The sequence below is a fragment of the Aegilops tauschii genome, chromosome 6, assembly GCF_002575655.3.
Source record: "Aegilops tauschii subsp. strangulata cultivar AL8/78 chromosome 6, Aet v6.0, whole genome shotgun sequence".
NCBI classification, from domain to species: Eukaryota; Viridiplantae; Streptophyta; class Magnoliopsida; order Poales; family Poaceae; genus Aegilops; species Aegilops tauschii.
Window position 1 is genome coordinate 3,213,821 of NC_053040.3, and position 26,537 is coordinate 3,240,357.

Here is a 26,537-nt window from a genome sequence, read left to right on the forward strand (position 1 = left end):
TTGTGATTTTTTTTTTCAAATTTGATGAACTTTTCAAATCGATGAACTTGTTTTTCAAAACCGATGAACTCTTTTCAAAATTGATGAACTTTTTTCCAAATTCATGAACTTTTTGAAGTTTGTGGACTTTCTTTCAAATTTCATGAACATTTCTAAATTCACCATTTTTCGATTTTTTTTGTCAAAAGTTAACAGTTGACTGGTCAACAGACCAACAGCCGACCGGTCAACCACGATCAGGCGAATGAGGCAATCGAGCGGATGAGGCGATGTGGGACTAGCGAACGAGCCAACATGGGCCGGCCTAGTTTACGGGACGCATAACTGGTAACGGCGCTGAAGGCGCCCGTTAAGAGCTCCCGAGGCCAAAAGGCTTTGGACCTAATTTTTTGTTGGGTCCAATTGATGCTCCTCTACTTGGACCAAGGCCCAATTGGATCGCTGCATCGATCGTTCCCCTCGCTCGGAACTGAGAGCTCCTAATCTGCGTTTGTAGCGCCAGTTTTCCTCCTCGCGCATAGAGCACCACTATAGCAGTTCGAAAATAGTCCGCTCATTTGTAATTTGATCACGAATTTGAAAAAACATCATAAATTTCAAAAATCAAATGAATCTAAGAAATTATTCAAGAATTTGGGAAAATTTCATGCAAATGGAAAAAGTTCGCAAATTCGAAAAACAACATGAACCTGAATTTTTTCTCAGAAAAAGTTCACGAATTTGAAAAGGTTTCATTTAAAAAAATGATCATAATTTTGAAAAAAAACATAAAAAAGGTTAGCAAAAACTGAAAAAGATCGCGGATTGGAAAAAAGTTCAATAAAAAGTTATAGTAGCAAAACTGAAAAAGTTCATGGATTTGGAAAAAGTCTATGAAATTTGAAAAAAAAAGTTCATGAAGTTGATCAAAATTTTATGAATTTTTTTTTGGATTTTTTAAAAATTCACAAATTCAAAGAAAATAAAAGAAAAAAGCTGATTAGAAGCCTCCAAAAGCTTCACAAAACCAGGCTGGGAGAAAACCAGGACGAACTTCCTCACTACCTTGCTTACATGGGCCGGCCCGTTCGCATCGAGGGTGTGCGCTACATACCGTCGAACCTATAACTAACGACTTAAGCGATTTTTGGGCTCGGGAGCCAGGAGAAATTTGGGATCTTCTCTATGGGATCGGCATATAGAATAATTGGCTAGAGGGAACTTCATGAAAGTTTTTTTAGGGGCACTTCACGACAGTTAGACCCACACAAAGCGAGCCCCGTCCCATCCGCCGCGTCGCCCCGCGCAGGCGACATGGGTAAAACCCTAGCCACCGCCTCCAGCAAGCCTCACCCCCGCTTCCCCATGCATATCGCTGATGTACGAAGGTGGCCCGGTGAAGCCGTGCTTAGTCAGGGGATGGTGGTGGCATGGCGGATCTGTTTCTCGTATGGCGCTGCGCATCCCAACTCCACCCCTCCCTCGAGTTTTGTTATCTGCGTGGCTCGGTTGATCTCCCTCCATCGGTTGCTCCTTCTGCCAGTCTGGTGGTGCTGCAGCGCGGCCTGGACACGGCGGCTCCCACGTCGGCGCAACCCAACTCCCCTTGTTGTGTGTGCTGCTAGCTAGTGGCCAGGGGCTTAGGCGCGATTGTCGTCATGCTAGTTGGGGCCTACGGGTTTGTCTCTTTGGAGGGTCTCCTTGTCCCTCGTCGGCATCTCCTTTTGAGTTGTGGCAACGGCTCTGGCATGGCAGCCTATTGAGGCCACTTTTGTCATTTCCCAGCGACGACTAACTTTTGCACCTTCCAACAGGCCTTTTGCCGGTGCCGCTCCTGCTCCCGGCAACCTTGGACCTGTGTCCTCTAGCATCCATAGTTTGTCGGCGTATTTGTTAGCATGGCTCTTACCCTGGCAATCTGGTAGCTTCGTCCATTCCAGCTTCATCGACTTGCCGGGGTCATGGCAGCTCTGAATCCGGTGGCTTGAATCTGTGTCTTTCCTCCTAAGTTGTATGTGCGCTGGGCAAATGTCTATTTATCTTTTTCTTCTCTTACAAATTTGTTTTGTTTGATCAAATTGTCGGATTTCCTAGGTTTCTTTCTTTCCAAGTTCAAAGAAACTTGCTTCTTATATTACCACTTCGGACACTTCCAGTGAACTGCTACTGCCATAATAGAGAGATGGATTATATAAATGCCAGTATGCTACCTGGTGATCTGATTGTGTAAATCCTCTCCCGGCTGCCGCTCAAGTCTTTTTGCCGCTTCAAATGTGTCTGCAAACCCTGGCTTGCCTTCTCCTCTGATCCAAACGACCGCAAGAAGCTGCCCAAAATCCCCACAGGTCTTTTCTGCCAGTACCAAGACTTCAATAAGAAGGCTACCAAGCTTCTTGGTCAGACCCGAAACGTTGAGCAAATTGATGGAGCACTTTGTTTCTTGCCACAAAATCCGCAACTGGAGCTTATGGATTGCTGCAATGGCCTAGTGCTCTGCATGCAGGAGCATGAATTGGAGCATATGTACAATTACTTGCCACTTCATTGTGTGCAACCCGGCAACACGAGAGTGGATGAGGCTACCTGATACTCGTCCTTACCAAGAACACTATGTTTGTGAAGCTCTATTGCCTTTCAACCCATCATGTTCCCCGGAGTTCTTTGGCTTCAAGCCTTCAACTTTAAATGGAATCCTTTATGTTCATCCTTGAGTTGACTTGAGGTGTTTTCTTCTGACCGTGTGCCGTGCACGGCCCGTTTAGCCCGTGCCGGCGTGCGTGCGGGCTGGCCTGGTTAGCCCGGCCCGTTTGGCCACCTATAATTCGGATCTGGAGTCTTGATGTTTCGGCGCCTTACAAGTGGACTGTGAAGTATCGTCTTAGTATGAGCGATGCATTTGGAAGGGATGACCTTGCTCACTATGACTCCACTCAACAGTGTTGCAACTATGTGTATGAGATTGCCGCTCTTGACTTGGAGAGAGAAGTTATCTTCCTCTTTGACTATTAGGCGAACAAGCTCCGTTCATATGCCATCAGCAAGGGGAACTTCCTGAACTCGATGAAATTGAACAAGATCATGAGCATGTCTACCAAAAGTTCTACCACTATGTGGGGTGCTACTCAAAGCTTCCAGCTTATGTGCCTTTACCTCAGCCGCATTTGTTGGAAGCGAAGAGGCCTGGTCGGCGGACGTGGCGGTCGAAATTGCTAGCGATTGTTGGAAAATCAAGCTTGAGATAATCTGTATATCTTCATTTTGGCGAGTAATAATGCTGGAAGGAATCAGGCCTAGTCTAGGAATGATGTTAAAAAGGACTTCCATATTTTCCTTTTGTTCCCATTGTGTTATTTTGTAGGGGTCCGAACTAACACTGTCTGAATGCTGAAAGCTCCCTGGTTTCAGTGTATTATGTCGTCCAATTCCCCGGTGCTTGTTTTCTCAAGGTGCACGTGGCAACTTTGTAAAAATAGAAAAAGCTTGTTATATATGCATGTTTCCAGTTCACCAAGCAAAGGAAGAATGGATACCTTTTATTTCTAGTGTTGTTTCTGCAAGTACGAAATACTTGTACACTTCTACTTCGATACACTCCCCTAAATACATCAACGGAGAAGATATATCTATACCCCTTTATAATAAAGCGTAGGATGATCTTTATTCAAAATACGTCACCCGCATCCTTTTTTTTAGTCGCAGATACGAGACATATCCACAGTAATGGGCCGGCCCATCAGCTAACAATTAATATAAAATAAAATTCAAGAGAAAATGGGTGAAGACAGGAATCGAACATAGGTCTGCTAGTTGCAGAGTTAAACCTCCAACCTAGACAAGAAGGGCGCCGCCAACTTGAGGCAAAAGAACCGGTTATCAGCTAGTTTTCCGTACTTTTTCTGTTTTTGTTTTTTGTTTTTTTCCTGCGCTCGTTTTTTCTATTTTCACTGGCGTTTTTTTATTTCTCTTTTATTTGTTGCTCTACGGTTTTCTTTGTTTCTTTCTAGGTTTTCACCAGAGTTTTTTCGTTTCTTTTTCAGCTTTCTTTGGTTCTTTCTCGTTCTTCAATGGTTTTTTGTTTTCCATCGGTTTTCATTATTTTCTATACACATTTTTGGTATATATCTAATACATTTTTAATAGCCGTCAAACATTATTTAATCAAGATTAACATTTTTTTAATACTCCCTTCGTACCATATATATGAATTCAAGGTTTAAGCAGTTCAATTCGAGACTTACCCTACCGACTTACCCGAACGCTTCAGGTCATACATGGTGTATTTCTTTCCATACATGAAATGACACCAAATTTAGCCAGTAGGTGGGCATGCCCATGGTAGTCCCCCACGCAAAATTTGAACGAATTCAGACACCGAACATTGCGTCATGACCTGTTAGTATTTTAGGGTTTTTTCACCAGAAAACCCCCAAAAATTGTATAAAATGTCAGATTTTAATATTTTTTGCCAAGGATGCTTGCCATTGTGATACGGTTGTGTGGTAATATTTTTAAGTATTCACCCGGACATCCTGCGTTTAACTTGGAGTTATTTTTTGGACGCTCTTGAATTGACCTCAACTTTGGTGAGTAGGTGGATATGCCCATGGTAGACATCCATGTCAGGTATGAAGAACAAAAGTATCTAAGTACATAATTTAAAAAGGTACTTAAAATTATTATGTTAATTTTTAACATAACTAATAAATACAAAAGAATTGAAAACAGTAAATGCTTTTCTAAAAGAATTTATTAAACATTTGAAGGAAAAAAATTAAAATCACAAAATTGGACAGTTACTTAAAACTTTATTTTGGTATTTGAAAAAACATTTTGATTTTTTGAACAAGTTTCAAAAAGATTTTTTTTCGAAAACTAGGAAAATTACTTAACAAAAAAGAGAAGAAAAGGGAAAATAGAAAGAAAAAATGGTTAGGATTTGGCCCAACTAGGTGACGGCATCGCTTTGGTCAGGCGCCTGTTAGCCCGGGCGTAGCGCTCACGGATTTGGAAAAGTTCAACGATTCAGATAATGTTCCTACTTGAAAAATTCGTTCACAAATTCAAAAAATTTACCTATTTTCAATATGTGTACACAAACTGAAAAAATGTTTCCTTTTTTCAAACTTGTTCAAAAACTCAATTTTTTTTGGTATGTTTCAAATAATGTTCGCGCTTTCAGAAATTGTTCCTATTTTCAAAACAATCTACACATAAAAAACTGTTAGGGGATTTTTTAAATATATATATATATATATATATATATATTATTTTTCTGATATTTCGAAATTCCAAATTATTATTTTTTTATAAATATTTGAAATTTAAAAAAATGTTCCTGTGCAAAATTTTGTTTGCTCTTTTTAAAAGTGTTCATATTTTGACATTCTGAGGAATTTTGGAAGACACAATTTTTTTTAAAAAACTGTCCTTATTGTTATAATACTAATATTTTCAAGTTTTCGATTTATTTAAAAAGCAAACATTTTCTGAAATTTTGAACAAATCCATGTGTATGGCATCGTCTATTATCAGACTGTACATTGCCATCATGCTATCCCGTGACCTTTTTCATTCAGTTGTCTCATAATTGTGGACAACATACTGACTTATTCCTAACATGCTCCCTCTCACCCTCTCGTTTTACATGTGAGGTAAGAAGGTAAGAGTTAATCAGAACGCTAATTAACGAGATCAACGGCTCAGATCTATTATATACTCCTACATCTCATGTGAAAAGAGGGGCTAAGAGGGAGCATATTAAAACTGCTCGACACACCGTTAAACCAGTGCGTTTTGCTTGAGTTGAGCTTTACAGGCTTGTCTCACATATATTAACATGCAGGCACCCAGAGAATGGGTGCTGGTCCTAGTCTGGGATATGCAGCCCATAGAGCCTTTACATATGATGAGCTCGTAGGCCATTGTGTCAGTGACTTGTAATGTACGTACATTTGTCGTAGTTTATCTTGTTCTGTCTACAAAAGAAGATAAAAGAAATGGAATACCAGCAGCAGAGATGGTGGATGCCGTGTCATCTTTGTTTTGTAGTCAGTCGGTGGGGTCAGTCGGTGTTGACGACAGTGGACATGCTGGCTGTGGCCGGTTTGCTGCAGGATGATGGCAGCATGAGTCTGTCAAAACATAAAAACAGGAGCTTGGAGAACCACCTCTTCAGATGTGAGTTTTTCACTAGTCGACCTTTTCGACTGAATATCACCTTGACTGAATATCACCTTCTTTGGTTGATCTCCTCTTTCTTTCATGTCAACTTGGTCCACAAAGTAATGCATCTTGCACATGTTGGCAAACATCACATATTTTCTACTCCCTCCGTTTCTTTTTAGTCTGCATACAAGATTTGGTCAAAGTCAAACTTTGTAAAGTTTGACTAACTTTATAGGAAAAAATATCAATATATACAATACTAAAGTTATATGTTATGAAAATTAATTTCATCATGCATCTAATAATATTGGTTTCATAGCTAGTGTGAATGTTGATATCTTTTCCTACAAAGCTAGCCAAACTTTACAAAGTTTCATTTTGGCCGAATCTTATATGCAAACTAAAAAGATACGGAGGGGTATTAAGAACTATATAGTCTGTTGTGATGGCCAACATCGACTAATTAACTTGTCTGAACTTACAGAATCTTTTGCTGCTGCTGCCTTTAATAATCCTTGCCAGGTCAATTTGCAATAGAGTGTCAGAAGTAGGATCTTTAGCTAGCGAACAGGCAAGGGGTTAATCTAAATGTCAGTGTCAATGCCGCAAGAAAAAGTACAAATGAGCTACCGGTTAGTAAAATACCTAGACAAGGGCAGTGAAAAGCTGCAGACCCTCATGTTGTTGTGCATGAACATTGTTAAGAGGAAGAAAGGCATTGACAACTGTCGTCTGCAATGATGTAATTGCTTGCATACAGCAGCAGATAGACTCTGCTGACAGAACCAAAAACGACCACCCAACAAACAGTTATGTTGACAAAGAGACGGCAAAATACCACCTGACCTACTCTGTGATCACTGTTGGCACTGGGTGTCGAATGGATCGCTTCAGAAATTACGGTACCAGGTCACAACCGGTGGCTCCTCCTTATGGTCTTCTTCCCTCGCCGGTCTCCATGCGGCCAGCAGAGCCAACATGATCGACTCAAACACAAACAGATGACCAACCAGCTACAACAAGTATGGCACGACAACAAGTCTGCCCAAACCTCTCTGCTCCACATCTTAGACCCAGGTCAAGCCTCAGCCCTAGTCTTCTCAGGTACCATCTCTTGCTCGAGTAGCTCACCAGTTAGAAGAATATTTCCTGGTTTGAAAATTCTTCCTTTCTCACTTCTCTCAGTCTCCTGGTCAGGGCCAGTTGGCACCTTCAAAAGCTTGATGACATTTGTTTGACAGCACACGCTTTTACTGAACGTTGATCTCTTCACCACCCGCTGGTTCTTCGGGAGGGAATGACGAAAGGTTGTCATGGAATTCAGAACAAAGTTGGGCATACATCTGACGAAATTTGGGTATCTTCTCACATCGGAGAGGCACCAATCTGAGATTTCGAAGAAAACCAGGAGATTCCCAATCCATTTCGTCTTCAACTGCTGGTCCTGGAGGTAGCACCGTGCGTGCTATGCAGTCATGGACCTCATGGCTACCGTCTCAGTGTACTGGTTCTGTGCTTGTCCTTGTGTGTCTATTTGCACATCTGAATCACTACGAACCCTTCTGATCTTCACCGTGAAGATTTGCATCAATTTCTGGCTTAACCCTTAACATTTCTTTGGCTGCATCAGTAATCTCACGTAGCTAGACAAGTTTATCCCTCGAATAACATGTAGGAGTCTCAAAATGTGTGTTACCAACCTGCACCGAAATGCCATCCATGTCAGTATACCAAACATATGCCCACAAATCAAAGAATCTCAAATAGGTAAAATAAAGTTAAGTGAGTTTCCTCCTGTTGATTTTTAAAAGGTAAAAGAAAAGGAACATGCATGAGACAGTCTGATGTACATATACTAATACTGCTATGGTGTTAGTCATTCATGTACTCCCATCTCCAAAATAAAAGGCATACATTTTCGTTCCAAGTCAAAGTTTCTAAATTAGGCCAATTTTGTACTCCCTCTGTCCCATAATATAAGAGCGTTTTTTACACTACACTAGTATAAAAAACGCTCTTATATTATGGGACGGAGGGAATACAAAATATGATCTACATCTACAATACCACATAAATGACAATGGATTCATCTTGAATTATATTTCCATAATGTATTTACTTGAGATTGTAGATATCAATATTGTAATCTAAACATTATCAAACTTAGAAAAGATTGACTTAAGGCAACACTTATGTGCCTTATTTTGGGATCGGTGAGAGTATTATGCTAGGACATCATATAATGCTCACATACCTGGTCTAGTGCCTTAAGCTCCTCAATTATATCCTTTGCATTAGGTCTTTTCTCCATACTAGGGTCCACACATTTTAGGGCTATGGTGACACATTGTTTTACTTGTTGGGTGTATTTTTCCACTGGTTTATAGTTTGGTGTGGTTGAAAATTTGTTCTTCCAACTTCCAAGCACCTGTAAAGTTGCAACGGTGAGCTTGAATAGTTGTATATTGACAAACTCTAGATTAATTCATCTTACTTTCTCCATGAACTGCTGGAAAGATGGATCAGTATGGTGGGGACTATCTTGCTGGAAATATGAATAGTCCCATGGGTAGTTCCTACCACCTGTGATTATCTCTATGACTATGACCCCCAGACTGAAGATATCTGCCTTGTTCGATACTATACCTCGGACTAAGTACTCCGGCGCCATATATCCACTGCAAACATAATATAGAAGTAAGAATCACTACTGTCATAATCAAAGAGATGCAAAGTAGCAGTGGAAAATATAAAACGAAAGAGGCACAAAAGGTGTAGCATACAGTGTTCCCTCTTTATTATTAGTGATAATTCGTGATTGCTGCTCGCCAAAGATCCTTGACAAACCAAAATCGGCTATTTTCGGCATCATAGTAGAGTCCATCAATATATTTTCTGGCTTAAGATCCAGATGAACCATACAACATTCTTCATGAAGGAAATGCAGCCCGTTGCAAATCCCCTTGATTATCTCGTATCTCGTATTCCACTCAAGGCCCGAAGATTCATCTGCCGAAATTGATTAACAGAAAATATTATACCACTATCTTAAGCCAGTGCAAGGAAGAGACCGATCACCTCCTTACGCTAGTGACGCTACATAGTTTTGAGCTCTGTTATATGGAAATACATATAGAGAGAAACAAAGCGGTGCAGATTTTTGGAACCTAGGTGCACGCGCAGCGATTAAGCAAATAAATAAATAATACTCCCTCTGTCCACTTTTGTAAGTCGTTTAGGACAGCTAAAATTGAACTGTTTTTGGTGCTGTCTTAAACGTCTAAAGGTCTTCTAAAAGTGAACGGAGGGACTAGTAAAATTTGAAATATTTCTGAAACTCTTTTTGCAACAAACACTGTCTAGTGTATTATTCATGCATAAAGTTTCACAACATAATGACTTATGTGGACTTGTTGGCAAATAAGACAAAATTGTTACTATGAAAAATGTGAATAATAACCTTTATATAGTATCAATTCTGTTATATGGAAGTCATTTTGTCATGAAACTTTACACGTGAGTAATACATTAGACAATGTTTGTTGCAAACAAGTTCCAGAAGCATTTTTTTACTATTTTTAATTATTATTATTTTGCATTTCAGGTACATGTGCACCCACGTTCACCATGCTATTTTCGGAAACAAAAGTATAGTATGTCAGAACCATACCAGAAATATGTTTGTCGAGGCTTTTGTTGCATACATACTCGAAGCAGATCAACCTTTTCTGTCTTTCAGCGAGGATATAGTTCCCACTACCACTTGGGAACTCCATCGTTTCCCAATTTGATTCTGCACAGTGACCTAGTAACTGTACTACATTTGGGTGCTTAATCCCCATAAGATAACATACTTCATTCTGGAATGCATTCTCTTTTAGATGTATTTCAAAAAGCTTCTTTACAGCAATAATTTTCCCACTTGAAAGAACTCCCTGTGTTATAAATTAAAACTCTCTTCATAGTATGTACATGTATCTTGAATTAATTACTATTTATTTAGTGTTCACATTTGAAACATGGAGCTAAAAGAAATAGTCGTACCTTGTATACTGCTCCAAACCCACCTTCACCAAGGATTGACTCAGTAGAAAAATTACATGTGATGGCGTTCAAAAGGCCTAGTGGAAAAGACATTGGTGTTCCATCTGAATCCTGTAGCTTCTTCTCTAATTCATAATAAGGTCTCTCCACACCTGATTACACAAAAACGACACATAAGCAAAACAAATCTAGTAATCTTTTTTAGACAGATAAAATAAATAAGTTCGAGATGCTATTTTCCAGAACAAAGATGCTTGTCCTGGCACCAGCAAAATTTTCCCTAGCAGAGATTAGAGAGAATTTCTTATTTGGCCCTTTTTAAAAATGTGCTTACCTTTTTTTGAAATTAAAAAATGCTAGAAAATGCTTGTTGAATACTGATTAAGGATGATCTCCTTTTTAGAAGAGAAGAATGACAGCGGTTTGCACTCTATAATAAACCTGGGTGTTCCAAATAACCGGATTAAAATGCTGATAGTGATGTATAATATTTTGATATTTCTGTTCTACCAGCTGAATGACTGTGCTTCTTTGTACATGCAGTCTCCATAAATATGGCGTAAGCAGTGTGTGTGCCTTGGGTGGGGAACGTGGTGCAGGTGTTCAACGATGTGACCACAAGAGGATGAAAAATATTTGAGATCTAGACCAAAGTACATAGGGAAAAGGAAGATCATCGACCTGCTTTTTTGCTGCTACCAGATTTGTCCTTTCCAGAAGCAGACTCGACACTCTTTCTCTTTTCCGCCTTGGAGCATAGAAATCAATTTATCAATAAATAGTCCAGGACAAAGAGACAGAAGACACATAAAACAAATTAAGACGGTTCACAATTGATCACCTCCGGGACTTCCTCAGCTGGCATGTTGGTGTCTTCTCTGCTCCTGCAATATTTTGGGGGATTCTTAGGCCCGTATACAACCATCAAATTCATCTCATCAACAACTTCACCATCCTCTTGATGGAACATGTTTTCTGTGATAACCTCATCTCTAAGACCCTCACTCAGTTTCATGCTCTGCACGATGAACTTGTTGGCATGGTCATGCTCACGAACATCTCGTGCTTGCACTTTTATCTGCACGTGATACTTGGATTCTGGTTGCACAATGCCTTTGTCTGGTTGTGCGATGTATTGTATGCTTGGTAGTCAGATGTTGAAGGCAATGCAATTATGTGTATTATTGGTTAGCTCAATGGAGCATGATATCTCCTTCTTAAGCACAGAAGGAAGACATAGTTCGAGCGGATTAATAAGAAGCATGTCATCTTCATCGAAACAAGGGCTTATCCGCGAGGAAAGGGCTATATGTGTTTAGATGATGATGTATACTCTCTGCATTTTATAAGTTGCATTTGTACGAATGCAAAAAGTTCTACATGTATTTAAACTAAAATAAAGTTCGGCCGAACACACCAAGTGTCCCAAATTTGGGCTTTTTTCTACTGTTTGCCGAACTAGCCAGTAATTCAGGCCAACTAGAATAGTTGTCAAACAAATATTTGGGACTATGCTAACCTAGCAGGGTTAAGATTAGCTAACCTATGTATTTTAAACTAGAACCAAATTAACACAGCTTTACAGTTGAATAACTGACTGTTTCACACTTCATTAGCTCTCTGGTCTCAATAATACTATTCTCTCTTTTGACTTCAGATGATCGATGCATCTCTTTCCACATTTTGATTACAATGTATCTTGAACTAGCTAGCTTACCTGGCTTAGATTTCTGACTATTTCCGATATGGATGGTCTATGTTCCGGTTCTTGTTGCCTGCAGCGTAGTGCTATTTCAAGGCATCTAGTTACTTGCTGGTATTGTAGTAACGTTGGTGGTTTCTTCCATCTGTGTCTCCACCTTCGAAATACCTACATTCAACAAATGTTAATTATTTGTGATAACCCCATAATCTTACAGCGCAAACTCTATGTCCATGTCATGGTGTGTGTATCCACAGTAGCGCATCAAGTTCACGTCAACACTAGGAAAATAAAAACATAGACCCATGTGTGATATATATCCAGAAACATGTGCTTAAATTAGATGTGTCAGTCAGCAGGGTAGTATGCATATTAAAGTGTGAAACTATTGTGCAAAACATCATCATCATTCTAAAAAGTGAGAGAAATCGCCCTTACATTATTCTTATCAGAGACGGACATACACCGAGTTATTTACCCAAAACCACCACACTTGGGGCTAGGGTAACAGGTGAGTACCACATTTGAGCCATGTCACAAGAAACCACCAACTCTGGGACTAATTGGTAACGCGGAGCACTGACGGACCGTTTTAGCCGCGGAAACAGCGAATCCGACAGGTCGGGCCCACCTGTCGGGTCGACGTGGCGCGGGCTGACGGACGACGTTAGACGGGGGTTGACGGCCGTTTCCGCGCACGTGTATTAAGCGTCGCGCGGGTCGCTGGTCCGACCAGACCGCACCAGAGCACTCATCCACATACGACCACTCTGTCTCGACCTCGACGACCGCCGCCGCCGCCGCCACCGTCGTCTCGCCGCCGTCCGCCGATCCGCCATGGTTTCCTGGAGCGAGGGGTCAAGCTCTTCTTCTTCGGACGACGAGTCAGTGACTAGCCAGGTACGTTCATTTGGGGATTCCAGCATTTAGTGTTAGGGTTAGGGTTCTTGAGTTGGGGATTTCTTACCAACTCGCTGATTTGTTCAATCTCCTTGGTTTTAAGCTTCCTAGGACCATCCCATGCTACGAATGGAGTGGCATTGCTCATGAGCTCTCCTCTCGCTGTCTGCATCGCGAGCTTTGCCTCAGGCTAGTAGCATTTGACTCTACGGACACTGGCCGACGCTTTCTTGCTTGTGCTGAGGAGAAGGTATGTTGGTTAGTACTGTCTTTAGTTAATCTTTGTTAGTTTTTGCTCCATTCAAATGCCAGAAGGAAATTTTGCTCTGCTTATTAGTGTGAAGAATTGTCACTGCCCACAGTTGGATATAATTATGCTCTGACAGTGTAATTTGTTCAAAATAATTTAGTAGTGTACAACATTGTTAGTGCCAGTAGGAAATTATGGTATATTAAATAATTTGGTGGAAATTGTTAGTGACAGTAGTAATTTGCTCCAAAAAAATTCTTATTGACAACACATATTAATTTCATAGGCTTTCTTAATTGTTTGTGGATTTCAATGAACACAATTTCTTGTGTAGTATGATTGACAATATTTTTTCTGAATTATAGGCTGAACTAAAGTGCAACTATCTGGAGTGGGTAGACCCTGAGTGGTCACTGGCTTTGCAGTTCTGCCTAACTGAATTGTGGAGCATGTATGACAAAGAAAACAAGGACAGGCTGAGAGACAATGTTCAGCTTGCTGAACACAATTACAAAGTAGTTGGAGAAAAGAGGAAGATGGAAGAAGAGCTGAGATTTTTCAAACTTGATTTTGCAAAAATGGTGGCTGACAAGGAGGATGCTATTACTGAGCTGGGCAATACTAGGTTGGCTCTCAATGATCTGAAAGAGGATATGGAGAAGAAGAAGCTGGCAGACCATGGTTGCACAAACCTACATCAGTTACTCAGGGCAAAGGCAGAGAAGGAGAGGGACAAGCTTGTGGTAGAGAGAGACCAAGTGCTGACTGAGAGAGACCAACTAAAGGAAGAGAAGAAAAAGCTGGAGTACATCATCTCTGATTTGCTGAAACAGAAGCATGGCTACAAGGACAAGATCAAGAAGTTGAAGGAGATCTGTGATGAATTTTAATTATGTAATGTGGTATTGTACTGGTGTAGTTGTGCTCTGTTGCACTGAATAGTCAGACCTAACTACAAGTTTGTAATGTGGTATTGTAATGGTTAAATTTGTACTGAATTATGCAGTTTATATGAAAGTCTAGAATTTGAACTTATGGCATGAATTCGAACTTAATTTGCAGTACTCTATTATATTTACCTCACTCCAGGTGAAACTGGTGTGATAGTCAAATTTTTGTGCACAGAAAAATTTAAAATACTAGTAACTTATGGCATGAGTATACCAGGAACTTATGGCATTATTATTATGCACAGAATGTGATGATCAGGGAGTGCAATCAACATAGCAGGACAAAGTAAATATAGCAGTGCAAGCACAGAATTATAGATAAAGTGCCACACATAGGTTCAACATAGGTTCAACATAGCATTACACAGCAGTAGTTCTTAGTGCCACACATAGGTTCAACATAGCATTACATAAGTTCAAATTTAGTCTTGGCATAGATAAAGTGCTCTAGTGCCTGATGGAGCACAAATGCACTTGGATACATAGTCAAACAAGAACTCTCAGTAGTTCCCACTGGCATAGAAGTACCCCTCCATCCTTTTGCTCATGTATCTTGTCCTTTTGGACCTATTTCCTGTTGGCTGGCTAGTTGAAGCTTCTGCAGTAGTTCTTGGAGGATTGAAGCTTCTTGCACCTGTTTTTTCACCTCTCCTTGCAGCAGCAGTACCAACACCAGAAGGAGAAGAATTTGCAGCTCTAGCAGATGAACCAGCAGCTCTAGTGCCTGTAGCAGCAGCTCTAGCAGATGTAGCAGCAGCTCTACCAGATTTGCCCCTTGAAGCAGCAGCAGAAGAACCCCTTGAAGCAGATGCATAGCTTGCACCCCTAGGAGTTGTTGTACCAGATGTTGAGCTTCCACCTTGCTGCCATGCAGGGGCTGTCCTGTTTTCCTGCAATTATTTTTGTTGGATAAATTTCAGTGATACTTAATGAATGATGAGACAGAGAAGGAAGTCAAAAAGAACATACCATGTGTTTGTTCTTCCTGATTTGCAGATCTGGCCTCAATGGCTTTGCACAGCTTGTGTATTTGTGGCCCTGCAACTTGCAGTTACTACAAGTTATTGTAGCCATCCTTGATGTCTGCTTTGCTTGAGGAGGCTCAAACCTGCCTTTCTTCCTTTTTTCTTCTGCTGGTCCCTTCTTGTCTTCTTTGAACTGAGGTGGGTCAATGTCAGGAGTTGCAGTTTTCACCCAACAATCAGGACCAGGAACTGGGTAAATTATAGGCTTGTATGACTCCAAGTACATAGCCTTTTTGAAGAACACATTTACATGGTCCTCTGGTAGTTGTTTGGACCTGTAGATGGCAGAACAACCATGGTTGCAAGGAATTCCAGAGATGTCCCACTTCTTACAGCCACATGTTTTCAGGTTAGTGTCAACAGAGTAGGTCTTGTCCCCACTACTCACTTGGAAAAGACCTGGTCCAGCTATCAATGATTTGCAGTCCCTTGCAAATCTCTTGTTCATCTCTAATTTCTCAACATAAGTTGGTGCAATTTTCCATCTTGCAACTAGTCCACCCTCTCTCTTTTGTTGATACCTTACCAGAAGTTTGTCCTTGATCCCATTGATCATGGTGACAATTGGCTTGTTCCTTACATCAAGTATGTACTTATTAAAAACTTCACTTAAGTTATTGACCACCAGATCAGTTTTGCAGTTAGTATCCATTGCATGTCTTGACCAAGCTTTTGCAGGAATCCTTGACATCCACTCCCAAGCTTCCTTGCACTCAGCCTTCATGCTCTCCATTGCCAACTGAAAGTCATGTTCAGTGTAAGCATATGCAGCTTCATCCATGCATTTCTTCAAGTCTTCTCCTCTGAATCCTGCTCTCTGAAAGTTGGCATAAATGTGCCTCAAGCAGTACCTATGAGGGCAGCTTGGAAAGACTGCTGTGACTGCATTCAACAGACCCTGCAAAGGAATTTCAATTAACTTAGTGCAACACAAAATAATGAACTAAATTAACTTAATGCACAACAAAATAATGAACTAAATTAACTAAATGCACAACAAAATAATGAAATAAGATAACTAAATGCACAACAAAATAATGAACTAAGATAACTAAGTGCAAAATAAACTCACCTTCTGTCTATCAGACATGAATGTATACTTCCCAAATTTTCCCTCTTCAGTCCCTCCTAGGGCATACTTCAGTTGAGTCAAAAACCAAGACCAGTTTGGTGTGTCTTCAACTCCAACCACTCCAAATGCTATGGGGTACATATTGTTGTTTGCATCCCTTCCAGTAGCAGCTAGTATTTGTGCCCCACTAGTCAACTTAATGAAACAACCATCTAGGCCTATGAATGGCATGCATCCATTCAGAAATCCCTCAACACATGCATTCAAACAGAAAAAAAGACCATGAAACCTTGGTCCTGCAGTAGGATTTTCTCTTGTTTTTCCACTCACAGTAGCAACAATGCATCTTGATCCAGGATTTGTGGCTTTCATAGTCTCCAAATAATCTCTCAGCCTCTTGTATTGCTTCTTGTGATCTCCAAGCACAATCTCCTTTGCTTTCCTCTTTGCTCTCCATGCCATCATCTTGGGCACCTCAACACCAAACTGCCTCTTTACCTTGTCAACTATAGCAGGTACAGTAGTGTTGGGGTCTGATCTGATAGTTTCAAGCATTTTGTTGCCAAGCCACTTTGAGCTGATCCTTGTCTTCTCAGATTGGGTGGGACATGTGTGCTCCAATAACATCTTCTTAATGTAGAAAGTGGGCTCATTACTGATCTTTGCTGCAACCATGTGGAACTGACAACCCTCTCCATCACAGCACACTATCACCCTGTCACTGCAGTTTCTGTGATATTTGTATCTTCTAAGTTGTTTCACATGCAAATTTACAAGAGCCTCTCTAAATTGGTACACATCTCTGAAACAGAGCCTGAGCTGGAATTGCTGCTCTGGATGCAGCCTGTTCTCATCGTACCAGACCCTGGGTGGTCTTTTCTTAGCTCTGCTCATTCTTCCAGAGGGGATTATGAAGGACATTGGTTCATTGCCATCATCATCAGCTTCAAAGCCTGTATCATCCTCTTCTGAAGATGGATACCAGTCCTCAGTCATGCTTCTGTTAGCACTAGAGTGGGACCTACTAGTAGGCCCCCTCTTTATCTTCTTCTCAACAGGCTCAGGAACAGGTATCTCTTGACACTCATCATCCTCTTCCTCCATTTCTATGTCATACAAATCTTCATGGTCTGTGTCCCCTTCACAGTGTGTACTGCTCATGTATTGAGCTCTCTTCCTCTTAATGTCAGCAATTGTGTCTTTCAGATCACTGTCCACTTTCCTCCTCTGTTCTTCTTCTCTAGCTACAATATCTTCTTCTTCATAGTCCATGGAATCTGAATCTGAATCTGCATCTGGAAGGTCTTCATGAGCTACAAAGTCTTCATCAAATACTGAGTCATCATCTTCATCGGATGTGTCCTCATTTCCTGCATGCTCCTCCTCATCTGTATCAAACTGGAAATCTGCATAATTTACACTAACTTGAGTGTTAACCTGCTGCAATGCATTATTTTCCTCATCTGCATCTAGCATCTCTGGCTCAATTGGGTGATCTTGTGTCCCAAGCAGTAACTGGCATGGTGGAGGAACTGATTTTATTGGCATATAGTTCACACTTTCTTGTGTACCAACATAATCATGTGTTGTTTTATGCACAACACCTGACTCATTAACAGCAAATACAACTGGTGGGTCCACTGTTAAATCTTCAATTGTTTCATCTGGGTCCACTTCTTCATCTTCTGCACTTTTGTAAACTGGTGCTTGCTTTATATCTAATTTCCCCTCTTTAACATACAAACACAGTGTCTGACTGCTTTTAAAATGCTTTATCATCTCATCCACTTCAGTGTTGTTTCTGATGAAAGTAATCCCTTGCAGCCCTGTGCCATCCTTCCTCAAGTAGCAAATACTATCATCACTTCCATATCCATTTCTGACCATCACATTAAGCAAACTGCCATAAGTGATGTCTCTCTCATACATCTTCACAAGGGCATATTTTTTGGCAGCATCTTTAGAAGGAAACTGAAAATATAATGACCATGGCTCCTCAGGCCTACAGAACACAAAACATATTAAAACATATTAATGACCATGACATTTGCAGTAACATTTTCAGGCCTACAGAACACAAATCAAATCAGGACCATGACATTTTGAGTGCCACGATAAAAACTATGACATATTCACATATAAAACAAAGTAACAGCAATAAGATCTATGCCACAAGAGCCAACAAATGCAGAATAAACTATGATACATTTAGTAATTCAAAAAAAAAACAAAGAAAAAACTTCATTTTCATCTAGGCATAGGAGCTTCCTCCCCGAACGAAGCAGTATTGCTACAAGTAACCCTAGGTATCCTAACTAAGCGAGTACTCTAACTAAGCAGTATTGCTAGAACCCTAACCCTAGGTTTTTTGCACTGAGATTTACCTGGGTGGAGATGGATGCCCGGGGGGGTACTTCCTCCCCCAACGAATCAGCCGCCGCCGACACCTTCTCTGCGTCCGCAGCAGCCTTCTCTGCCTCCTCCGCATACTGCGACGGCGGCGGCAGGACAACTTTTCCCCAATCCGTCGTCGAGTGCGAATCGCCATCGGGGTTGGAGCCATACTTGCCCAACGGAGTCGCATTGCGGGCGGCGGCCACCGGAAGAACGACCACCGCCGCCGGAGCCGTCGAGACCTTCTCCGCCATCGCCGCCGCCAGAGCTGGTCGCCATGAGCAGAGCGGGAGGAACGCGCGGGAGGGAAACTGAATCGGGGATTGGAGGACGAAACGGCGGGGCGGCGCCTAATACACGTGCGCGGAAACGGCCGTCAACCCCCGTCTAACGTCGTCCGTCAGCCCGCGCCACGTCGACCCGACTTGTCGGATTTGCTGTTTCCGCGGCTAAAACGGCCCGTCAGTGCTCCGCGTTACCAATTAGTCCCAGAGTTGGTGGTTTTTTGTGACATGGCTCAAATGTGGTACTGAACTGTTACCCTAGCCCCAAGTGTGGTGGTTTTGGGTAAATAACTCACATACACCCCGTCACTATTTGAAGAATTATGGCACCCAAACTATATATGTCAGACTTGACTGAAGTTTTAGCACTGTTCTCGTATTCCGGCGCGAGATATCCTCTGCAAAAAATACAACACAAAATAAATGTAGGGATGTATGATAGAAAAAATGTCAATTAACTGGTGGTTCTTGTAATGCATAGCTTACCGTGTTCCAAAACAATGACCCATAGTATACAAACCAAAGTCCGTAATTTTGGGGACCATATGGTCATCTAGTAATATATTGGACGGTTTAAGGTCCATATGAACAATATTTTTTATGTTGTGGAGATAACACAGACCCTTACAAATTCCAGTGATGATCGCATAACGTGTTTCCCACTCAAGTCCCCTTAATTCATCTGTAGAAGAATAAATACATAAAAGGGTAAGGAGATATATTAAGTTACAATATGAAGCAATGATTGGATACTTTTCAATTCAAGTCTGTCACTAACTGTCGATCCTGACATGAAAATTGAGCACTTGTCAAGGCACTAAGGTAAAGAAGTGAAGAGAAGAGCTGCATCAACTGCAAGAGAATCGTACCTGTAATATGCTTATCGAGGCTTCCATTACTGATGTACTCGTAACAGAGCAATCTTTCTCTTATGTTGACAAAGGAAATTTCTGCTGACCCAGCCTCTTTTATGGATGTACGGTATGTATGAGAAGAGAAGCCAAGAAGCCAAGAAACCAATTTTTCTCTCTTGAGAGAAATCATTGGTGATGCTTCGTAACAGCGGAAATGGCAGATGCCGCGGTTGCCTGTCTCCCTTAAGTATCCGCTCCAGCACACTTAGGTCCCTCATTCTAGGCACACGCTGCTATTCAGAACTAGAGCATGGAAAAAATTAGTTTGCTTGGGACAGACAGCCTTGCAGAAATACGTAGCAAATGTACCAAGGAAATTTCGCCCTGTATGTATGCAATATACGAAGCAAAAACTGGATCTGGAACTGCTCGAAGCGATTTTAGCACATTAAACAAGAAGCAAGCAAAGATTTGTTCTTAAGACTGCAACTGCAGACTAGCCCTGTCTGAAGACGGAACACTGGGGTAGCACTGAAAGTCTGAAAGAGTAGTATTTTCTACAATCAAACTTACCACCAGTTACCTCGAGCCCGATGCAGGGCCGGCAGTCGTGGCGGCGGGCGGCGACTTGGGTGAATGCCTGGATCTGAAGGGAGCGACGCCTCTTTTTCTCTTGCTTGCAGAGCTTGACCTGGCTGTAACACGGTTTGTGAGTCAACGACCATTCTCGTAGGAGTGAATTCCACATTTATGAAATATCAGATTTTGAAGACTTTTAACACGGTTTTACCTTGGTTTTGCATTTTACTCCCTCTGTAAACTAATATAAGAGTGTTTAGATCACTATTTTAGTTATCTAAGCACTCTTATATTAGTTTACGGAGGGAGTACTTGTTTATATTAGATAGGATTGGTATTTTGTGTCAATGATTCGTAAAAAAATGCGTTAATAACGGATGGCATCATTGAAGATCATGTCCAGACTTCTTTTGTCCATCTTACACCTGTTCAAACCCCGGCCCGGCCCGAAGCACATGACTAGTGCCATTTTTCAATTAAAATGATTATATTCAGGATATTAAAATAATATAATATGCCTATATTTCAAATAAAATATACATTTATTGCCATTTCGGGCCTTTTTTGGCCTTTCGGGCGGGAAATAGAGCCTGGATGGCGGGCCTTCGGGTCGGGCTGCCCATGCACATATCTAGTCCATCTGTTCTATTCCTGGTCGTCTAGGTATTTTTGACCCTGGGCGTCACCTTACACCTTGCCTAATGGGCACGCATAAAAAATGCAGGTTCCAAAAGTGGTGTTCTAGACGAATTGCCTCTCAATGGGTTAATTAGTGTTATAGATGCATATCTAGCGGGTAAAATGTGGAATTCACTCTTCTTCTATTCTAGCGAAATTACTGCACGGCGTTTTCCTCGTCCGATCCTGGTACGATGCATCATCTGGTGGTGTTCCGCACTTTGATTTTCATTGGGGCTGCAAGAAAAACTTGAGCCTTCTGAGCCGTTCGAGATCGTTTCATTTATTTATTTTTTGCATGACTTGGATATCGATTCAAAAAGAAAACCATAGCTCGGTCAAAAAATGAACTGGTTTTGAACCAACACTAACTTGCTTGATTTTAGCTTGGCAGCTCAGTAGTACTAGTGTAAAAATGCTTTTATATTATGGGGCGAAGGGAGTATAACTTAATTATGTTGAATGATCCCGTCATATATTAAAAGGAAAACGGATTTATCATATACATTGTGTGTGTGATTTTTTTCTTCATTTTATGTACAACCAAACATAAAAAATAATGAACATGAAGCAAATTTAGGCTTTAAAAAGACATGTGCTAAGTACTTCCCTGTTGACCAGTCGACCATTGACTTTTTCTATAAAAAAACTGAAAAATAAAAAATGTGAATACAAAAATAGTTCACGAAATTGAAAATTTCTTTCTATATTTTTTAAAAGGTTTATGAGTCCAAAAAAGTATACAGATTTTGAAAAAAAGTTCATGAATTTTAAAAAAGTTCATTGAATTTGGAAAAATATTCATCTAATTTTATAAAGTTCATCAATTTACAAAAAAGGTTCATGAATTTTTTTTAAACCGTGCATTAAAGAAAAAAAAGGATGAGAAAAGAGAAAAAAAGGATAAACCGAACTGAACAAGGATATAAAAGAAAAAAACGAACTATCTATACACCAACGGGGGTGATGGCCTGATGGTTAGAGCTTAGTGCTCGCAACGAAGGGGTTGCGACTCGCCTCCTACACCTTTAGTGGATTTGGATTGGCCTCTCACGAGGCATACACACATTTATGGTGGGGAGGAGAGAGAAGCGAAGCCACGAGAGAAAGCGTGGATTGGATTCGGTTTGCATTTATAGGGTTTGTTTTTCAAGAGTCCCCGCTCTTGGATCTGACCTGCGGAGGAATTTGGGTTCCTCATATCCGCCGCACACATGGGCCGAGTTTAAGAGGTGTCGGACAACTTGAACGTTTGGCCTGACTTTGAGGGCCTAGTTGAATGGCATTTCTTTTCAATCCGAACATTGTTCGAGCTGTACGTGGTTTGGACGTTTAGGGGGAGAAGTAGGGGTCCGATTGTAGATCCTCTAAGAGATGGGGGGGGGGGGGGGGGGGGTTGACCAAATGGTAAGCATAGGAGGCACTTTTTTTTGATTGGTATTTTTTTTCGATCGAAGGGGCCACACGGCCCCCATTTTTTGAGTGGTATTAACCACTCTTTTTTTAGGCAAATTAACCACTCTTTTGTGAAAATAAAAACTAGGATATGAACTTTTAACGGGGCCCATGGACTCGGCCCACGCAACAACGGGCCGGCCGCTGCGAGCTCGATTCATCTGGTCTCCGGGGGCTGGCGAAAATATATAACGCAGGAGGTTGCGGTGGGGGCGGATAGAGCGAGAGAGAAGATCGGATTCGATTTGGATTTCTAGGGTTTGCTCATCCTCATCCCCATCCCCATCCCCTCCTCGTCGCCGTCCGTCGTCTTCCCCACCTCCGATCAAATTTGTGATTTTCCATCGATTTCCATAAGATATGATCCCCAACTCCTTCGACACCTTCCTCTGATCTGTCCCCCCAGGAAATCCCACATCCAGATTCCACATACTATGGTGCGCCGCCGCCCGTCTTCCTCCTCCGCCTCCTCCTCGTCGCCGATGCTCCACAAGAACCTCCGCGCGCTCGGCCCCGGCCTCAATCCGTTTGCCCCCTTCGGCATGGGCAACTACTCCCGCTAATCCCCCCTCCCCTCCCCTCTCCTCTGCTCTGATTTGCTTTTCTCCCCGGATCCGATTTGCTTCTTCCCCCCTTCTCGTTCTTGATTTGATTGGATTGCTCTTCTCTCTGCTTGCTTGGTTTGTTTTGGATCTGCTTGCAAGGTTAGCCAAGGGGCCATGGTGCAGCTCCGCAGCTCGCTCAGCATGACCCGGGCGCGCGCCCGCGGCGACTCGGACGACGCCGACGACCGCGGCTGGAACCAGCTCCACGTCGCCGCCCGCAAGGGCAACCTCAAGGAGGTATACGCTGCTCCCTCTATCTCCTTATTTTTCCCCCTCACAATAAATTTTCTTGCTGCCACAAAACTACTTAGTCAGCTAGGAACGTTTAGGCAAGGGTATGTTCTGTCACACAAGCGCACGAATGGACTTGTCGCCCTTTTGGGACAGACTGCAACTTGAGTTGTACCACAAACGCGTTGCACATGCGACCGATTAGGAGGGACAAGAGACCAAAACTTCGGTACTATGTTGTCGCCTTGTGTGTAGCCAATTGGAGCAAGTTTGTTTGGCAAGTGCGCTGCCCAATTTAGATGATTGAGCCAAATGAAGAACCACTCTTTTTGTGTCAAATCACAATAAACCAAATCTGGACGAATGGATGAATTATTGATTGTTTAATCTAGACTCAGTTTAGGCGAGGATGTGTTCTGTCACACGAGCGCGCGAGTGGGCTGTAGCCCTTTTGAGGCGGACCGCAACTTGGGGTACCACAACCGTGTTGCACATGTGACCGATCGGGAGGGACAAGAGACCAACAGTGTGGTACCATGGTGTGTCACCTCGAGTGGATAATTGAAGAAGATTGTTTGGCATCTGCCCTGTCCACTTCAGTTATAAGTGCCTACTTTGGCATCCTGTAGATATTAGATAACTGAAGCAAATATTGTTTTGCATCTGCCATACCGGTTTTAGTTGGGAAATCCAAATAAGGTTAGCTCTTAGGTTCCAGCTGCCACAAAACTAGTCAACTATGAGTGTTTAGGTAAGGGTATGTTCTGTCAATCAAGCGCACGAATGGATTTGTCGCCCTTTTAGGAGTTAGGACAGACTGCAACTTGGGTGCACCCAAATGTGTTGCACATGTGACCGATTAGGAGGGACAAGACACCCAAAAGTGTGCTACCATGTTGTGTCACCTTGAGTGGATAATCGAAGCAAGATTGTTTGGCATGTGCCCTGACCAGTTCAGTTATAAGTACCTACTTTGGCATCCTTTGAAACAGATTGCAACTCGAGTACGCATATGTTTTACACACCTGACCATTTAGGAGAAACGACCAAAACTGTGTTATTATGCTGTCACCTTGTGTGGACAGGATTGTTTGGCATCTGCCCTGTCCAATTTAGCCGATTAAGACAAATAAAGAGACCCACTTTGATGTCCTTCAGGTCATGTCGATGTTCAAACTTTGCATCCAGTCCTGCCAAAATGTCCTGGAATTTGGAACATGTATGTCAGGGTAGTAAACTAGATAGATATGCCGATTGTTTCAACTCTTGTGCATGTGACCAATTAGGAGAAACAACCAAACTCTTGTACTATGTTGTTGCTTTTTGCATAGCCAATTGAAGCAAGTTTGTTTGGCAAGTGCTCTGCCCAATTAGCTGATTAAGCCAAATAAAGAAACACTCTCTGATGTTCTTCAGGGCTTGTATATGTTTAAAAATTGCATCCGGCTTTGGACAAATGTCCTGGGATTTGCAACATATATCTGAGGCTAGTAACTAGTTAGATGTGCTGATTACCCTGATTCTCATTTGCAGGTCTCCGATGTTCTTTTCTATGTCTTCATCGACTGGTTATAAGTACCAATCATTCTAAGTTATATTCTGTGTCACATCAATTCTTTTCAGTGGCCTGTTATTCATGGGATCACCTTAAACCAAATCTGCAAGAATGAATGCATGTTTTAGGCTAGATTCTGCTGTATAGCAAAAATGTAGTTTTGTTTATTCTTAACCCATTGGCTTGGTGAATTATTAATCCCATACAACTTCTTAACTAGAGATTGTTATCTTATTTAGTTAGTAATCATCCTCGTGAAAATCTAAAACCGTCGTTTTTTCTGATTCTCCTTAGGTGAGACGTCTCCTGAATGAAGGGATGGATGTCAATGCACCCGCATGGGGACCAAAGTCTCCTGGCGCTACTCCGCTGCACCTTGCTGCTCAGGGCGGGCATGTGAAAATCATGGATGAACTACTGGAGCGCGGTGCAAATATTGATGCCCGAACAAAAGGAGCTTGTGGCTGTAAGTTCACTTGTTTTTTTTAGTCATTGCCTGTATTGCCCGTGTCATTATTTTTATTGTTGATTGTTCTTCCATCAGTTCTACCTTTCTAAATGTTATTGTTTTTAATTAGTTTTGTTATTCTATATGTATTGTCTTGGGATGCCGCTCTTAATTGTCTATACATATATGGCCAAGCTCTGGAAGTTAGTACATCCAGCATAATTTGTTTCCATTCCTTTTCTATGTTACATGACTAGGTATGTAGATGATGTTTACTTATAGTGGACCTGCAGATCTAATCTTGCTTCATGTAGTATTATGTGGACTGAACGCTGTGCAGTACAGTTTTCTGCTATGTAGCTTATATCTAGGTTATATATATTGTTTTGGGTTGCTGGTGTTAATAGCGATGCATCTGCTTAATTGACATCCAAACATAGCTTGTTTCCATTACACGAGATCTACATGTTTAATTACTAGGTATGTATGTGTGGTTTACTTGTAGCTGATGTGTATAGTGTAATCTTGCCCTGTTTTTAAAGTATGTGAACGTTGTGCGTGGCTTCATGTATTAGTATTTGGGTTGAACCTCCTGCAGTGCTGTTTTCCTGCTACCTAGCTTAGCTAGGTTACTAAAATGCGTTTATTACTACTATCTACTCGATGGAACCTACTTGACCTGTGGACTCCTAAACTTAATTTTGTCTTAATCCAGGGACTCCCCTGCACATTGCTGCCAAGGAAAGAAACAAGAGGGTGGTCAGGTTCCTTGTCGAGAACGGCGCATTCCTGCCCCCTGACCTGAACGACCACAGGTTCAACCCACCCCTCCACTACTGCTCTGGGCTGGAGTGGGCGTATGAGATGAAGCGCATGCAGGACGAGAGTGACTCGGGCGGCGAAGCTTCCTTCAGCTCGTCCAACTAGTGAAAAGTTATCTATCCGCAGGGGATTCTGCTGATCTTTGGGTTATGAGTGCTTGTTTTTAATTATGAAATCCACCCTACCTAGCTTATGTGCCGAGCCTGCGAGGAGCTACGTCCAAGTGAAAGCAGGCTGATGCTGGTATTGTATGTGTATACAAGAATAAACACGGTGCCGTCACGAGGTCCTGGAGTTGCTGCTGAGCTGCCCTGTAGTTTACCTGGTATATTCTGGTACATCGGTGACCAGGCTGCAGTGACCTCAGATTGGAATATCCGTCTCTATCAAGGAACATCCTTTGTAAACATACGTTGTCGAACCTTTGCTTTGTTTGCCGTACAAGTATTGTACATCTGATTGGTTTGTTTGGAACACATGTTTTTTTTGTCTGAAGCTATTGTTGTGTTTATTTGGAAACTTGATTTTGTCTTTTCGGCCTAAGT

At 41.7% G+C, this 26,537-nt stretch overlaps 1 protein-coding gene and 1 pseudogene across 1 annotated transcript; both read left to right on the forward strand.

Moving 5' to 3' along the window:
- The first annotated feature begins 2,161 nt into the window (after window positions 1-2,161).
- On the forward strand, window positions 2,162-2,776 carry LOC109736664 (putative F-box/kelch-repeat protein At3g17280; annotated as a pseudogene).
- Window positions 2,777-22,523: 19,747 nt separating this feature from the next.
- Window positions 22,524-26,511, forward strand: LOC109736660 (phytochrome-interacting ankyrin-repeat protein 2). The gene is made up of 3 exons (XM_020295870.4): window positions 22,524-23,173; window positions 25,017-25,188; window positions 25,886-26,511. The coding sequence occupies exons 1-3, from the start codon at window positions 23,051-23,053 to the stop codon at window positions 26,095-26,097; spliced, it is 507 nt and encodes a 168-aa protein (XP_020151459.1). The 5' UTR covers window positions 22,524-23,050; the 3' UTR covers window positions 26,098-26,511.
- The last annotated feature ends 26 nt before the right edge of the window (window positions 26,512-26,537 follow it).